Below are 15,372 nucleotides of genomic sequence, written 5' to 3' on the forward strand. Positions count from 1 at the left end.
CCTGTATCTTGGGTACATTGTAGCCGGCAACACAAAACCTTATACAGTATAGGCTCAAGTGTATAGTAAATTGATTTTTATGTCATATTACCCGCATACCACGTAATTACGCCATATATTAATACGACTAATCGAATTTGATTATCCCACCTCCATCTAAATAATGCTAGATGCACACACCGCTCACTTCTTATGTTTTTTACTGGGCCTGGCGTTCTTCTCCTTTCTTCTTTCAGCCATTTTGCGGTTCTTACGGATATCGGACGAAGATCTGAGCTCGTTCTTCGCTCTGCCAGACTTGGTCAGGCCTTTACTCTCTGCCACCTTGTACCGGCTTGACCGCTGCTTGTAATCATCACGTAGTCTGTCTGCAGGTTTCGGTGCCTTGACAGCCGTATGCTTAAATCGCCTGTCGTGCGCTCCAATGCGTGTCACGGCATCCACTGCATTCTCCATCTCTCCGACCCGAGGTCCATGAGTCTTCTTGTGTGCCTTCTTCCAGCTCTCAAACCGGCCAGACTTGTACGTAGCCGGCAGTCTGACACCATTCTCGCCGCGAATCATTTTGCCCTTCTTACCTCCTAGAGTGGCGTCGTCGCCAGTCGGCTTGGTGATGTACTTGCCGCGCTTCTTGTCCCATTTGGTGAGCTTAGTACGATTACTACCAATGACACCTGTAGCAAGTCTGGACTGCTCATCGGCGACGAGGTCGAACGTCGCCGAAGGAGCTGCGTCCATAAACGATGTCACGGATAATGACTTGCCGCCATTGACACCGTAACCGCGGTCTTGTGCCATCTCAGAGGGCGCGTAGTGAGAAATGTAATGCTCTGAGTCCTTTGACGTACTGAATTTTGGCTTCTTTGTTCCATTCTGGTGATCGTAATCGTTCCGCCGGCGTTTGTTTAGCTTGCTCGGTGCTTCTTTAAACGCACCCAAAATTTCATTTTCAGATGCAATTTCCAAGTCGACATCGTCCACCTTCTCTGCAGTGTTATCTTCATCACCATCCACTCCATCCTCGAGTTCATCATCATCATCTTCAGCATCCGCAAACGCAGACGGCTCGTCATTATTAGCTTGCGGTCTGAACTTCTGCTTCGCATGCTGTTGAATAGGTGCCACTTGCATTCTGCGCCGCCTCATCAGGTCAGCACCCGATTCCGCAGACACGCCTCCTTTGCGAGACAACTCGAAAATGGTCTCGTGCGGACGGAAGTTTGCAAGTCGGTCCAGCATAGTCTCTCGCTCGGCCAACTTGTGATCTCTGAAGTAAGGATTCAATGTATCCCAGCCATGGGCAACAACTTCTTTTGACCTATTAGCACTTTCATTTGAAGCCGATCCGCGAGTTTTAAGATATAGCTTTTCGGCCTTGATGGACACATCTCTGATGGCCGATAAATCATAATTTTGGGATAGCGTGTTTTGCACGTCTTCACATGCTCGTTCGAGCTCGTCGCGAGGCATGCTGCCAACAACAATGTTTTCGGTGTAATCGACACTACCAGCTTCTTCATCCGTAACAAGAGTCGGCAACACCAGCGATTTTCCAAGAAACAACTCCAAATCCAGCAGGTACGGCACCTCTGACGTCTTGACAAGCGAGAACGCACGGCCGCGTTTGCCTGCACGCGCGGTACGACCAACTCTGTGTACAAAAACCTTTGGCGATCCAGGGAACGCGTAGTTGATGACGTTTGACAAGATCGGAATATCAATACCACGAGCGGCAACGTCCGTAACAACCAGGATCGACGTCACGCCAGACCTGAACTGCGCAAGCTGGTCACGACGCGCGTGCTGATCGAGTGAACCGTAAATGTAAGATACCGCAAACCCGAACGCTCGCAACAAACCGGTGACGTACTCGACGTGATGCCTCGTCGGTGTGAACACAACGGTGACATGTGGTGACGTAAGCTCATTCCCTTGGGGCACTTTAGAAAAGAACTTGTTTCTCTTGAAATCTTTTTTCTGCCTCTTTTTCTTCTTTTCGTCCTCATCTTCGTCACCTTGACTGTCGTCATCTGACCCTTCAGCTTGCCACTGCACGCTCCGTTTCGGCATTTCGCTCGCAAGAGGCATTTTAATGACCTGCTGGAGCAAATACACTAGTGCTCCGTCAACTTCTGACGACTTGACGCTGAAGAAAAACATTTCGAGCTCGTCAGACACTTTTGAGTCTGCGTCCAGTCGGACAAGAACTGGGTCTTGCAGACCTGCTCTTGCAAACTCAACAAGTGACTTTGGTAGTGTGGCGGAAAACAGTAGCGTTTGTCTAGTCGGTGGAAGACTTGCTAAAATCGAAGTCAACTGCATTGCAAATCCAAGCTCAAACAATCTGCCATGATTAGATTATGTACGATCATGGACAATAAAATAAACATACCGATCAGCTTCATCAAACACAACGTACTCCACAGACCGCAAATCTAAACTCATCTCGACTTGCAAATGCGCAAATCGACCCGGCGTAGCAATAATGATATCAGGATTGGCCATCATCCAGCTAAATTGGTCCTCCAAACTGTCTCCACCGACAAGCAACACGCTCTTTAAATCAGTCCCCTTTGAAAACTCCTTCACGACTTTCAAAGTCTGCAGTGCCAATTCTCTGCTCGGAGCTAAAATGATCGCGCGGGCTCCCACTTTAGCACTGTGGGTCTGTAACTTATCAATCATTGGCAGAACAAACGCTGCTGTCTTGCCAGATCCCGTACGTGCCATACCGACAACATCTAACCCGTCCAGCACCAGCGGTATAGCTTTCCGCTGAATCGGTGTCGGCGTGTTATATCCTTTTCTGTGCACCTGCTTCACAAGTCTAGTAGACAACCCCAACGCATTGAATTTACCGGGATTAGTCTTTTTCGGTTTGCCCAGCGCACCAGACTGCACCATAGATGGGTTTGCCAAATTTTTAAAAAAATCCTCATCGTCTGATTCTTCTTCAGCCAATTTTCTCAAATTCGTCAGCCTTGGCGGGCCGCTCACGTCTTTAACGGATCTTTTCACCACCTTCGAAGACTTGACATCCTTCTCGTTCTCACTGTCACTGCCTGATCCAGCAGTAGCAGTCTCGCGAAACGATGCAATTGCATTCGAAATGTCGTACTCTGACTCGCTGTCCGACATTTTGTTCTATAACTTATTTAATTCAGTTGGGATTGTTTAGTTCACGACTTCAAAAATTTGTACAGAAAAAACTCCCAACTTCGTCGAGCCGCACAAAACTTTAATCAACAAGTTTACAGTGCGCACTCCACATTCATGTTTACATTTGTAAAATGATGTTAATTAAAACAAAAAGTATTTTCAATTAATAAACTTAATGGTAGTCTATAGCTGCTCCAATCACCTAAGCTTCAATGAAATGTAAGGCACTTCAACTTCCTCTTCATTCTCATCTTCCGCGCAAATTTCAAAAATCAAAGTTCGCTTGTACTTTGGCACACTCTTTTTGGAAACGGTCTCAATCAACTTGGTCAGTGGCATGGAGTACTTGTCTTGAAGCTTCTTTTGAGGGTAAAATGACGCGTATAACAAACTGACACCGTACGACAACATGGTGATTGTAAGCTTCTCTTCCTCTGTGAAATAATCAAGCAGCTCGCGCAGAGTAATGTCACCCTTCAGATCAAACCGGTCCCAAATAGCGTCAAAGGATTTGCTGCCGTACTTGATCCTTGTCGAAGCAATCGGCTCAGAGAAACCAAAGAATGGCAATGACAGATTCACAAAGCCGTTTTTGTACATCTCAATGTTCGTCTTGGCATCGGCAACCTTGTACAACTCCAAGTTTACCAACCCAGCCACAAGACCAGTCGTAGTCGCAATCGCAGGAATAATTCTACCCGCAATGAGCTTCGTACGAAGACGGTCGGCCGGCTCGATGGCGTAATTGAGCGCACGAAGGTTGGATGCGGCAGTGATGAAGTCAATGTGATGGTTCGTGTCATCATCCTTTTCAAACTCAACCGGCGCAAGTCTGTACCCAGCTAAAGAAGATGGAGGCGGTAAGCTTTCAGCAAGCTGTCTGAGCTCTTTGTCCTCTAAACCAGTCATGTCATTATCAACGGCCTCGTCCTCATTGACCTGGATCTTGACATCAGACTTGGGCGAGAACTCGGGTACCATGACGTTTGCCAAAACTTTTTGAAAAACCGCTGGATCGGTGCAACCTTTGAATCCGTAGTTGAACGCGTGAAGGTTGGCGCCCGCAACAACGAAACTCATGTGAATCTCATTATTGGGGTCAAACGTCAAAGGCGTCGGCGCACGCTTAGGACCAGACCAAAACGGCGAACCCTCAGACGTGGTGCTATCTTTCGGGAAGTTATACAACAACTGTGCAATTTCATTGTGATACTTCTTCTCAAACTCCATACGCGCCCAAACAATGCATTCCTCAAACGTGAGCGGCTTGGCGGTAACAAGGTACGCCTGCAAGCTTTCGAGAATAGACTTCTTGTCGCCACTTTGCTTCAATATGCTCTCGACGAAGTCCGGCTGCGAAAGGTACAAATTGACGTTTTCCACTGGGAGAACGAAAAAATCTTGAAACAAACTCTTTGCCCATGCGATGGTATGTTCAATTTGGTTAGGGAAACTTCGGAGTGTGCAAAGCGGGATACTCTTTTCTGGAGGGTCTTGGCTAGAAGAATAACTCTCGGTCAGGCCAGGATATACAACTTGAGTGTTTCCTTTGGTTCCAAGTGTACCACTCTCCAACAACGGCTTTCTAAAAAAAACGCACCGTCTGTCGATGTATGTTCTTGCCTCAACATTGTCCAGAGCGTTTGTGACACCATCAAGCGAATACCAGAAATCTTCGTCAAAAATGTTTTCAGTGTCAGGCCCGACCTTTTCCTGCTTGGCCTCAATGTGTCCGGCCAAAGCTGGATTCATAGCAACAACCGCCTTAGCCGCGGCTTCGGATTTCTGTTTACCAACATCACTGGGTCTGAACAAAAACTGTCTATTCAAGTTGGACTTCTCAATGGTGTCCATATCGGTCACCACAATCTTCCCTTTGGGACCAGTCCCTAGACCCATCAACGCCCAGTTCTTGAGCATCTCACAGCCAATGGCACCAGATCCAACAAGGAATTCTGACATGTTGGCAATCTTTTCTTGAAATTCCTTACCGAAAACAGCAATTTGGTTGTCGTATCTGGTACCCAACGGAGCAGTATTCTCGACAGTTCTAGGATACTGTTCAGGAAGCGATTCTAGAGAGTCGAAGTACATGTACTGCTTGATCGGTCCAAACTTTCCAGAGGTCGCCTTCAGCACTTCTTGGGCAGTAATACCACCTATAACAGCAGTCATGCCGGGAATGTCACCACGTGCTTCATAAGCTAGTTCCTTGATAAGCTTTTCATCCAAGTCAGCGCCATCCAAAACCTTGGGATACTGTGTTACCACAGTACGGGCAATATGCACAAGCTCGTTAGCATCTTCCTCGTTCATTGGACGAGGCAATTGTCCTTCATGTTTGTTGGCAAACCCTTGCAAAGACTGAAATCCAATGTGGAGCTGAGCTGGCCGCTCCATCTTCGCGAAGTCCGATATTAGCATTTCCGGTTTTTCCAACTGGGCAAGCAACGGCTCAAAACTGGTGGTAAACGGGACCTTGACTTGAGTAAACAAGCCACCCTTGACATAAGTGCCAGCACCCTTTAAAGAGCCGACGTTGAATGCATAAGGTCCTAACACTGTCACCTTTCTAGGCTCAGCGTCATTAAGCGATGGAATGCCCTCAATCTCAGTGAACTTGACATAGTCTCCATCTTCAAGGTCGTGGCGGCTATCATCAAGAACCGAGACGTTACCGTCCTCGTCAATGTCAGACACGATTCCGTGCACAGGCTCGTTGCCGTTCGCGTCGGTGATCTGGAAATCTGTGCCAAAATCGTTAAAGATGGTTGCAAACAAACCGCGTGTGTCAGCAGCGATGAACGCAATGTTCTTCTTGTGCGTGATTTGGTTGATCTGAACCTGCATTTCGGTCGATGTCTCAGTCAAGACGACGACCTGGAATTGCGAGATAGTAGCTTCATCCAAAGGTCCATCAAGCACGGACACTGGAACGTATTGATTCAGTTCGGCCAAGCGAGGTGCAGTAGCGACCGCGCGTGGAGTGCCGACGTCTGATTCACGAAGAAAGAACTGCGATGACAAATCTTCAATCTTTGTAGGTGCGGGGTCGTACAAAGTGATACTTTTGACACCAGCAAGTGTGACATTTTTGGCTAAAGAGTGAGCGCTAAGTCATATAAAGAACAGGAAAAAGTACCGATTTCAACACCGAGACCTTTGAGACCGACAATTAAGATATTTGATGCGTTCATCCGCTTCATGGCTTCTGCGCCGAGAACGTAACTGAAATAGAGTGTCAGTAATCAAAATGTAACCTAAAACAAACAGAACATACAGCTGACGAGAATACAGTCCCTCATCGATGGTCTGGCTGTCCTCGTTTGTATCGATCTGCATACTATTTGCATCCTACACGGGAAGATTAGATTAATTCTTAAAATATATAGCAATATCAGATGTAGCCAGCAAATAAAATTGCATCACAGATTAATTCAAAAACATACCGCCATTTTCAACAGAGGATCAAACTAGATATAATAAGTGGAAACGTATCGAAATCACTTGACTAGACAATGACTCTTGATTTGAACTAAGGTGATAAAAGTATATATATATATATATATATATATATAAACAGAACCAGAGTATTTCTTTCAGACTAAGTACTATCTCTTCTATTTATAATGCAAAAAATCGTCGAGACGCGAACTGCTTGATGAATGATTACAATATCAATGACGAAACAGCCCGGGTTGAATACTTGCATGGTTAACTTAGACCTAACCCATTAAATTGAACTGGCTCGATATACGGTTCACGAACTGGTGAGGCTCGCGGTTCAGATACGTCGACAAATTCTCAAAAAACATCATCGACTCATTCGAAATCGCGATAATTCACTGGTTTGAGCTTGGAAAGACATAATGTTCTTGCCCGATCGAAGACGAGTACTGGTACCGCCCATCTCAAAGCCGCTGGTATATCAGGAATCACTCGTCGATAGTATAGCAGTGAAGTCTCAGCCAGGTCTATCGTCAGATGCATCCAAGATTTACTTACGGACATCGTTGCTGGCTGATTCAGCTGGTTCGGCTTACTTAGAGCATCAGCAGCACAAGATTCTTGCTGTTGTCAACGGCCCACGGTCACAAAAGGGCTCGTTCTCGCCGTCGGCAAAGTTGCTGGTTGATGTGAAGTTCATGCCGCTTTCGTCTGCGTCAAACGTAGTCGGCATCCAGCAGGGCGGCGGGCACACGAGTTCGCTCGAGCGCTCGCTGTCAGAGTACGTGTATGCTTCGGTCGTGCCGTCAATCAGGCTGACGCAGTACCCGAAATCCGGCATCGCGATCTCTGTGGTCGTGATTTCAGGCTCGCCGAGCGCGGCAGGGCTTATGAAGCAGGTCGCTGCGGCGTGCGTAACGGTCGCTGGTGTCGCGCTCGTTGACGCCGGGATCGAACTCACAGACATCGTCACTGGATGTGCAGTAAAGTTTGGAGCAGGTGTGAATGACAAAGTCGAGCTTGATCTTGATAGCGACGGCGTGCCCGGTGACAGACCAGACATTGTTGGGAGAGGCGTCGTGAGTTACATGGCCGGGCGGGACGAAATCACAGGGTTTTGGTTTGATGACGAATCGCCTAATGCCGATAGCTCTAACTTGGTGGAATCTACGTTTGTCAACGTCGTCACGGTCGCGACTGATGGCGCAAAAGAGGTTAGAAAAATTGTTAATTCGGTACTATTGCAGCAGGTACAGCTTGATGATACAGTTGGAACCTTATGAAATGTTGTAGACTAGTTTGGCATCTGATTTATAGTTACGGCTGGCGTTATAATGTAAACTTCACTATTAATACAATCCATACACTCAACCCCCAGCTTTTATATATATTTTTTTTAATTTTAGAGGACAGTTAAGCAAAATAACCAATAATCAATGTAAAAGGATCATAAAGTAGTTTTAAGCGCTAAAACTTATCAACCTTTTTGAGACGATATCTGGCACTCGTATCATCTTTGACACAATGTCACGTTAAGAAACAGCCAAAGCCCTTGAATTCAATGAAAATAGCTCGTTGATATAAATTCTTTTTTCTTCTTTTATTCTCTGTAATATCGTTCGTTCCCACAGCCCGTCGTTTCACATTTCTAAATTGTTTAAGTGTAAAGTCTATTTTGACTTTGGAGGAGAAGAGTAAGTCTTTGCAATGTCTAAGTAATGTCAGATATATGTTGTACACTAGGTGGCAGATTGACTTACGTGGATTTTCGACAATGAAAAGGAATGCAAACTGGCACGCGTGAGCTGCAAGTGAGACAAACAGTAAGGTGTAGCTGGCAGCCATAAGCGAGAAGCCCTAGGCGGTTAGATTACAAAAGCAGTATTCAGCAGATTGACTTACATAGTATCCAGCATATCCAACCGAGTACATGGGGTGAGGAACCAACTCAAAAATACCATCGAAACACAGCTCGAGATCTTCCAAAAAGAAGAAATCACCCCAGTACCATGCGTAATCCTTAACCACACGATGCGCATCAAGCTTGACCCAGAGATTAAAGAAAAATAGCAAGATACCAGCGGTCCAGCGGCCAATGTGGAGAGCCATAGTTTGACCCTCTGGAACACTGCCACAGGCAAGAGCAAACAACATGTACGACGTGAAATCAGACATGAGGATCAAGTCAACCATGCGGCGGAACAGCAACCAAGTGTTGTACTCTAATGGCACAGTCTCGAAGTTGTAGTCATTACCCATCTTAGCTGAAAGCTCATTCTTGATTGTCTTGAAGACCGAGCGGCGGAGGGCAGACGAGTTCGGACCGGGCTTGTTGAACACACGGCTCGATGCCGCCCAGCGGGTCAATGACTTGTGGAACGATTGCTGGTAAAGCACATATCCAAGTCCACCATTGTACGCCAAGCGTGAGACCGCGTAGATTGCAAGAAACGCCCATTTGCGGAAATTAACAGGCAGAAGATAGTATAGTACACAATAACTTGTAAGAATCGTAAGGGTCATGTAATCGGAGGTAGATTTAGGTTTCCGAGGATCCAAGAGAGCAGTGACCATATCTTCTGTCTCGGGGACAGCGAACACTAGAGACGAGTTAGACATACAGACAAGATTCATGACAAATACTACAATGCTGACTGTCTTTTATAATTGAGTTATAGTTCACAGTTAACAGAATTGGTATCGACACAGAATGAAATACGCAAATCACTGATCTGAACCCGTATAGAAGACAGAGCAGCATTGTAATCGGGCCATTGGCATGTATCAAACCAAGTAAACCATACCAGTTCCATCTGGAGTCCGCCCATAAGTTACAGTATTAGCATCAGGTTTCAGATAATTTCGTGTTTGAATTTCCCGCTGCAGTTTCTTAAGCTGGATACCTTTCTGAACCAGAGCTGCTTTACGCTGAGCGTACTTCCGCGCCAGCAATTCCTTGTTGTTAATTAATTTGCGTTTTGACTTCATGAGAAGCGAGGGCTTTGCGCCTGTTGAAACGGCGTCTGTTGAAGCGATCTGAGATCTCGCCATAGGATCTTCAGCCAAAGCTGATGGTTGGACTACCCTTGAACGAACGACAGTTGGCTCTGACTTCATTGTCTTTCTAAGCTGTTGAAGCAAATAGAGAGAATTGAGCTGCTTAAAGATTGACTGGGCAAAACTAGACCTTGTTGTCACGCTGACTTACGAATTGGCGTAAAGAGTTAACGAGCGTTGGTTGAGTGGTGTAAGACAAGGGCGACGAGAAGCCGATCGTGCGACCACTTGTGGGCTATGCTGACAGTGTTATGTGTACTTATGCCAACTTATTCACACTTCTAATTTCACAATGCACGTGACTGTCTCTTTGACTACTTTTTACTGTGTAATGTGCGTTCTATACTGCATATTGTATACCTTGTCACTGCCACATATTACACTAATGTGGTTTTGATCATCACTAATTATTTCACTTCATTCTTTCCTTCATTCTTTCCTTCATTTCGCTTCAATTTTCGGGTTATCGCCGGACGTATCGGAACGAAATAAGGTCTGAGCACTTATTGGAGGACCCTTACCCTGTATTCTAAACTCATATACATATAAACCATATTCTTAAAGCAACTGCTCCTCTATTTACTACTAGTTCTATACATTACCACTTTTATATCTCATAAATATATCATATGCCAGTCTAAACGACTTAATTTAGTATAATCTATTTGACCTTCTTTCCCGCAGCAGCGCGTTCTCTTTCCCGCTTTGCGTAGATCTCTCCTGTGAACGGTCTAAAAACAAGTCAGTCATTTGTTATATCAAAGTTCTTGTTCTACTTACTCCTCAAACTGTAATGCAATTAAGTACATTGCGAGAACAAAACCCGAGATCAAGAGTCCAGCCGGCTTGGCAAAGTACAGAGCAGTGCCGAGGAACGAGAGAGCGGAACCGTAGTACATTGGGTTGTTCGTAATGTTGAATGGGAAACCAGTCACACGGGCGTCCATAAGAATGCCAAAGTAGTCGCCCAAGTAGGTACCGGTCACACCGAGAGCCCACATGCTGCTAACGACAAGAATGTTGCCATACGCAAACACGATTCCGGCCAAAATCTTGACAGGAAGAATTTCAAGCTCTTTGAGAGTAGGCTGTTCACGAAGACATTGCTCATACCTTTTTGATGTCAGCATAGTGTCTACAGAGGTAAGACTAAACCTACAGGTAATCTCGAACGATTCCAAGCGAGAAAATAGTTACCGCGAGCCCATAGCATCCGAATTTCGCGTTTCCAAACGCAAGCTTGGTCAAAATGTGAGTGCTATACTCTTCATTCCCTTGTCAACGTAATTCCACCAAGTCGGTCAAAATACTCTGTGCATACCCAGACGAGCAACAATGTTCCAGAAAATGGGATTAAATGCAATGGACAACAGCGAATCTGAACGGTTAGAAAATAAGCCAGACCTAGACTGATCTCAACTTACACTTAAGGGTGTCCTTGGACAAATCAACGTAAATTCCAATTGCGTCCATTTTGAATAATCTATGTACCGATCAGCATTATTCCACACAAACAAAAGACAGCCAATTGGTTGAAAACAGGCAATTGAAAAAATACAACTTGTTCTCACTTACCAATCAATACAAATTTTAAAGATAACTATAGAATTGAAGTCGAAAATCGCAAAATGGTAAACTTGATATTGTGTTCTCAGGAACTACCAAAAGAACTTTGTCGACCTCGAGGACACGAAGTTGGACTGTGCGGCGCTTCAGAAATACGTTTCGTCTCGAACGCGTCGCGTGAACTCATGTCTCCAACGGTGAGCAATGGCTTCGATCCCGCAGACTTTACATGTTCCAGGCAGTTTTCTGAAGGACCAGAATGCGATAAAGAAAGTGACTCCGCATATTGTGCCCTGTAAAATTCAGTATAACGGGCCTGCGGATATGCAACGTTTTTTCCATGTTTACCCTCATAAAGCATCAACTGCAAAATCAGAACCAAGTGAGTTTCTGAATTGATTTTTGATATCTTATTGATCAGCAAGCTGCCAAGGAGAGTGCTTTAAAAGAATCGTATTTTCGTGGCAGACAGTTAATTGGTCATACGTTGCATCTACCGCAAGGGTATAAAGGCACTACAACTTTACAAGCTTTCGATTCTATGCAGAGCTAACAAATGTCAGGCTTTGTATTTTCTGATCCTCCAAGAGCCGGCACAGACAAGATCGCGTATTCTGATTTTGAAGATGAAGGCGATCAAGACGTGGAACAAATTTGGACACCACAGGCAGAGTTTAGCGAAATGCTAATATGGGACCACGACGTGCCTCCGGATGCGATCTCTGATCCGTGGATATCTTCAGTACAAGAGTGGACTCAGCTCGCAAAAATTGTAAGTGTAACATTCTTGCAATGGATACGTAATGCTGACGGGTTGCAGATGCATGCCGAGGACGCGTAATCGAGTCCGCGTACTATCATCCATCCTATTGTACCATAGGTCAAGGAGTTAAGGTTATTACATTCACATTACATGTCTTATCAAAATTCAACAACCCCGTTCTCACTCGCACCGGTTTCCCTGTAATCATACAAATTAAACATAAATACCAAAATTCCGCTCTCCATGCGTGCGCAAATGTAGTGCCCGTCGCCTTGTAAGTCAAACATCTTGGACGTCTGGTCGAGCGAAAACAAAATACCGTAGTAAGCCCATTTGTCCTCGACCGGGTTGAACGACGTCACGGTCAGCCGGGTCAGGTACGAACCTTCGAGCATGAAGATCGAGTCGCGAAATGGTACGCCAACTAATGAGTCTCCCGAGGTCACGAATCCGCTAATTTTTTCAATTTCAAACGTGGCCAGGTTTAGCTTGGTTAGAGCCCGAATACCAGAACACGTCACGTAAATGAAATCAGTCTGTAGCGGCCGATACAGCCGAGAGTCCGGCGAGAACGAGAGCTCAGATTTGAAAACTAGGTTCTGGTCAAAATCGAAAACGTATATCGCCGAGTCGACATCATTTTTGACCGCTTTTGACGCAAGCAAGATGATCAGCTCGCGATCGGCATTGATACCGATCCGATACATGTGTAGCCGTCTATTAGTCATGTAGTCCGTGATGTTGTACGTCAAAATCTCGTCGTTCATCTCGGTGTCCCATACCGTGATGTCGCGATCCCTCGTGATGACGCCTACAACTTTCTTTGAAGACGTCATGTCTCGGGTATTTGAAGCTAGGAGTTGCCGCTCTTGACACGTCGACGGGTTCTTGATGTTCCACACCTTACATTTCCCTAGTGACGTTACGCCGGCGCATACGTCTTCCGAACACGTAAGATTGTACCAGCTCTCTCTGCTCTGTTGTAGCTTCCATCGTCTATCTGAATAAAGTTCGTAAAGGATTGTAAATCTGAGATCTGACCCAATCATGACACCAGATACAACAAGATGCCCACCCCAGTAAGCCATTATGTACGGCCTCAAGTCTGAGAACTCTTTTCTAGTCGCGAGCCTGTTCGACTGTTTGATTGCAATATTCCTAAACGTGCATAGCCTCAGTTCATCTAGTCTCGAGATCAACGAGTCTTGTGGCCGCTGAGATGGAATCTCGTCCCGGAACTCGAGAAGCTTCATTTGGCGGCAAATGAACTCGCCGCTTAGTCGTTCCTGCCATCGTTTGCTCACCCTCTGCCAGCACAAAACTTCTCGTGCGCTGCAGTATGATAATATAGTAATAAGAATCTCAGACGGTAAAAGTGAAATGATGTCGACAAACAGTTGGCGCTCGCCAATTGATTTAGTTAGGTACCAAATGTCAGACGGCCTTAAATTCTGTAGTAGTGCATCTAACCTGCGGAAGTTAATAATATTCTACATCATATAAAAAACAATGCCTACAAGATCTGACGGTTTCGGTCAGATTTTAAATCTTTAAATTTCTCAATTGCATTCAAAATTGACAACGCATCTGCAGATTCTGACTGAGTCAGAGTGGTGTCTATGACAGGCGGTAGTTCAATGTCCATTGTTTTGAAATTTATCGTGTTTATATTCAGTAGAGTCCTACCATTTTTGTACTCAATCTATCACCCTACCAACAAAAACCACTTAACTGAGTGTAGTGGTGGGGGAAGATGGTATCAATTCAGTAGTGATCAAATTGTACCCTAAACCGATGACCTGTAAACTTACCGCTGCACAATTTTGGCGATAAAATTAATCATTTGACATATTAAACGGTGGTCGAATCAAGCGTTTTGTATGTATTTTAAACAGCATCAAGTGGTGACCAAATAAAATATGGATAGCGGCGATGATATGCCAGTGTATGTCACTTGGTAGTCTACCATAAAGCCATACTAATGAAGCAAATAGATTGCCAGCAGACACATTGGCGCTACTACAAGATTTTCAAAAAACACAAGTTGCACAATTAGAGGCGTTTAAGAAGCTACAAGACAAAGCAGAGAGTCGATTTGATGATGCGGATACCCAGCAGCAACGTAATCCACTAGAAGACGATGATGCAGACGAGAGCGAAGCAGACAGTCCATTACAAACGATGGAATTTTTCACCGAGGACTGGAATCTATCACAGTTCTGGTATACCGACTTGACTGCCCGGACTTTAAGTGCTTTTGTTCTCGACCCGCTTGTGAAGGTGCCGTTGGACTTGAACTCAATACCGATTCCACACCCCGAGTTTGAGTCAATGCCTGATATAAAGATTGCAATCATATCAGCACCAACAGTTCACCAGTATTTGACATACAAGATTCTACCGCTATTGCCACAAGCCATGCGGCGGAAAATTAAATGCGTCGTGCTCGAGCACGACTCCAGGTTTGCCCTGTTTGGCAACCAGTTTGTACACTACGACTTCAACGAGCCGACGCGCCTGCCTGGGTGGTCTAAAGGTGCATTTACTGGTGTTATCATTGACCCACCGTTTCTGTCGACTGAGTGCCAAGTCAAAACAGCCATTACTGCGCGCCTGTTGTTGCCTAAAGTAGATAATGACGAAGAACGGAGGAAGCAAAAAGTTGTCGTGTGTACAGGACAGAAGGTAGAGGACGTAATTTTGCGGACGTACAAGAACTACGGGATCAGACGAACTTCATTTGATCCTGAGCATCGGAACGGACTAGCAAATGAGTTTCGGTGTTTTGCGAACTCCGAGATTGAAGGAGTGTGGTCATTTACTAGAACATGATCTATCGGGTTAGGGTATATTATGCATTATATTTCCATTTGTAGAATGAAGCAAGGGGGTCCTTACTACTGCGCGTACGATGACAAATGTAGCTGTTCTATACGTATGATCCGAGCCACTAATTAGGGTTATAAATTGACACGGCGTAATGGCGAGGCGAGGCGAGGCGTAGTGGCGCGGCGTGGAAGTTGGGAGAAATGAATAGAAATTTTGGAATTTGCCGAAAGTTCCGGTGGGAAAACCCCAGGAGGTTTTAGAGTTATCGGTATTTAAATAGAGTTTTAATCACCGATGAGCAACAACAGCTGAGAAGTTCTCACACTTCACGTGGAGATAACTCTGATTAATTATACTAATTAATCATTTACTGTATGACTAAGATAATAGAAGTGACAAGTCATTATAATGTCATCAATGTATCGTCAGCAACAGGCAAGGAATGGCGACCTGTTCTTGATTATATAGCAATCTATAACAATTACAAACAAAAGCTATTTACTTTTCAATTTAGCGATATCAAGCAAAAAATGACCAAATGTTTTATATCA

The 15,372-nt window shown here is 45.1% G+C and overlaps 8 protein-coding genes across 8 annotated transcripts; 3 read left to right on the plus strand and 5 right to left on the minus strand.

Moving 5' to 3' along the window:
• Positions 1–90: 90 nt before the first annotated feature.
• On the minus strand, positions 91–3,167 carry V1512DRAFT_236236 (P-loop containing nucleoside triphosphate hydrolase protein). Its single transcript, XM_066914113.1, has 2 exons — positions 2,393–3,167; positions 91–2,344 (listed from the first exon to the last, which is right to left on the minus strand). The coding sequence occupies exons 1-2, from the start codon at positions 3,136–3,138 to the stop codon at positions 184–186; spliced, it is 2,907 nt and encodes a 968-aa protein (XP_066772685.1). The 5' UTR covers positions 3,139–3,167; the 3' UTR covers positions 91–183.
• Positions 3,168–3,277: 110 nt separating this feature from the next.
• On the minus strand, positions 3,278–6,850 carry V1512DRAFT_236239 (uncharacterized protein). Its single transcript, XM_066914114.1, has 4 exons — positions 6,609–6,850; positions 6,440–6,513; positions 6,302–6,387; positions 3,278–6,257 (listed from the first exon to the last, which is right to left on the minus strand). The coding sequence occupies exons 1-4, from the start codon at positions 6,612–6,614 to the stop codon at positions 3,358–3,360; spliced, it is 3,066 nt and encodes a 1,021-aa protein (XP_066772686.1). The 5' UTR covers positions 6,615–6,850; the 3' UTR covers positions 3,278–3,357.
• A 116-nt stretch (positions 6,851–6,966) lies between these two features.
• On the plus strand, positions 6,967–7,978 carry V1512DRAFT_260453 (3' exoribonuclease family, domain 1-domain-containing protein). Its single transcript, XM_066915863.1, has one exon. It carries the CDS (start codon positions 7,029–7,031, stop codon positions 7,887–7,889), a length of 861 nt encoding a protein of 286 aa, XP_066772687.1. The 5' UTR covers positions 6,967–7,028; the 3' UTR covers positions 7,890–7,978.
• Positions 7,930–9,850, minus strand: V1512DRAFT_260456 (phospholipid methyltransferase-domain-containing protein). Its single transcript, XM_066915864.1, has 4 exons — positions 9,253–9,850; positions 8,509–9,206; positions 8,367–8,463; positions 7,930–8,317 (listed from the first exon to the last, which is right to left on the minus strand). The coding sequence occupies exons 1-4, from the start codon at positions 9,365–9,367 to the stop codon at positions 8,277–8,279; spliced, it is 951 nt and encodes a 316-aa protein (XP_066772688.1). The 5' UTR covers positions 9,368–9,850; the 3' UTR covers positions 7,930–8,276.
• Positions 9,851–11,317, minus strand: V1512DRAFT_236249 (phospholipid methyltransferase-domain-containing protein). Its single transcript, XM_066914115.1, has 6 exons — positions 11,239–11,317; positions 11,088–11,146; positions 10,985–11,041; positions 10,823–10,928; positions 10,444–10,776; positions 9,851–10,394 (listed from the first exon to the last, which is right to left on the minus strand). The coding sequence occupies exons 2-6, from the start codon at positions 11,134–11,136 to the stop codon at positions 10,325–10,327; spliced, it is 615 nt and encodes a 204-aa protein (XP_066772689.1). The 5' UTR covers positions 11,137–11,146; positions 11,239–11,317; the 3' UTR covers positions 9,851–10,324.
• Positions 11,316–12,186, plus strand: V1512DRAFT_260459 (ribonuclease H2, subunit C). The gene is made up of 4 exons (XM_066915865.1): positions 11,316–11,611; positions 11,655–11,741; positions 11,793–12,001; positions 12,050–12,186. The coding sequence occupies exons 1-4, from the start codon at positions 11,434–11,436 to the stop codon at positions 12,068–12,070; spliced, it is 495 nt and encodes a 164-aa protein (XP_066772690.1). The 5' UTR covers positions 11,316–11,433; the 3' UTR covers positions 12,071–12,186.
• V1512DRAFT_275092 (uncharacterized protein) lies at positions 12,102–13,818 on the minus strand. Its single transcript, XM_066917810.1, has 2 exons — positions 13,510–13,818; positions 12,102–13,462 (listed from the first exon to the last, which is right to left on the minus strand). The coding sequence occupies exons 1-2, from the start codon at positions 13,635–13,637 to the stop codon at positions 12,151–12,153; spliced, it is 1,440 nt and encodes a 479-aa protein (XP_066772691.1). The 5' UTR covers positions 13,638–13,818; the 3' UTR covers positions 12,102–12,150.
• Positions 13,819–13,911: 93 nt separating this feature from the next.
• Positions 13,912–14,824, plus strand: V1512DRAFT_270415 (putative N6-adenine methyltransferase-domain-containing protein; the record flags this gene model as incomplete). Its single annotated transcript, XM_066917604.1, has 2 exons — positions 13,912–13,937; positions 13,987–14,824. 2 exons carry the CDS (start codon positions 13,912–13,914, stop codon positions 14,822–14,824), a joined length of 864 nt encoding a protein of 287 aa, XP_066772692.1.
• Between the last annotated feature and the right edge of the window lie 548 nt (positions 14,825–15,372).

Source organism: Lipomyces arxii (assembly GCF_038497795.1).
Source record: "Lipomyces arxii strain Phaff 12-163 unplaced genomic scaffold V1512scaffold_4, whole genome shotgun sequence".
Lineage (NCBI taxonomy): Eukaryota > Fungi > Ascomycota > Lipomycetes > Lipomycetales > Lipomycetaceae > Lipomyces > Lipomyces arxii.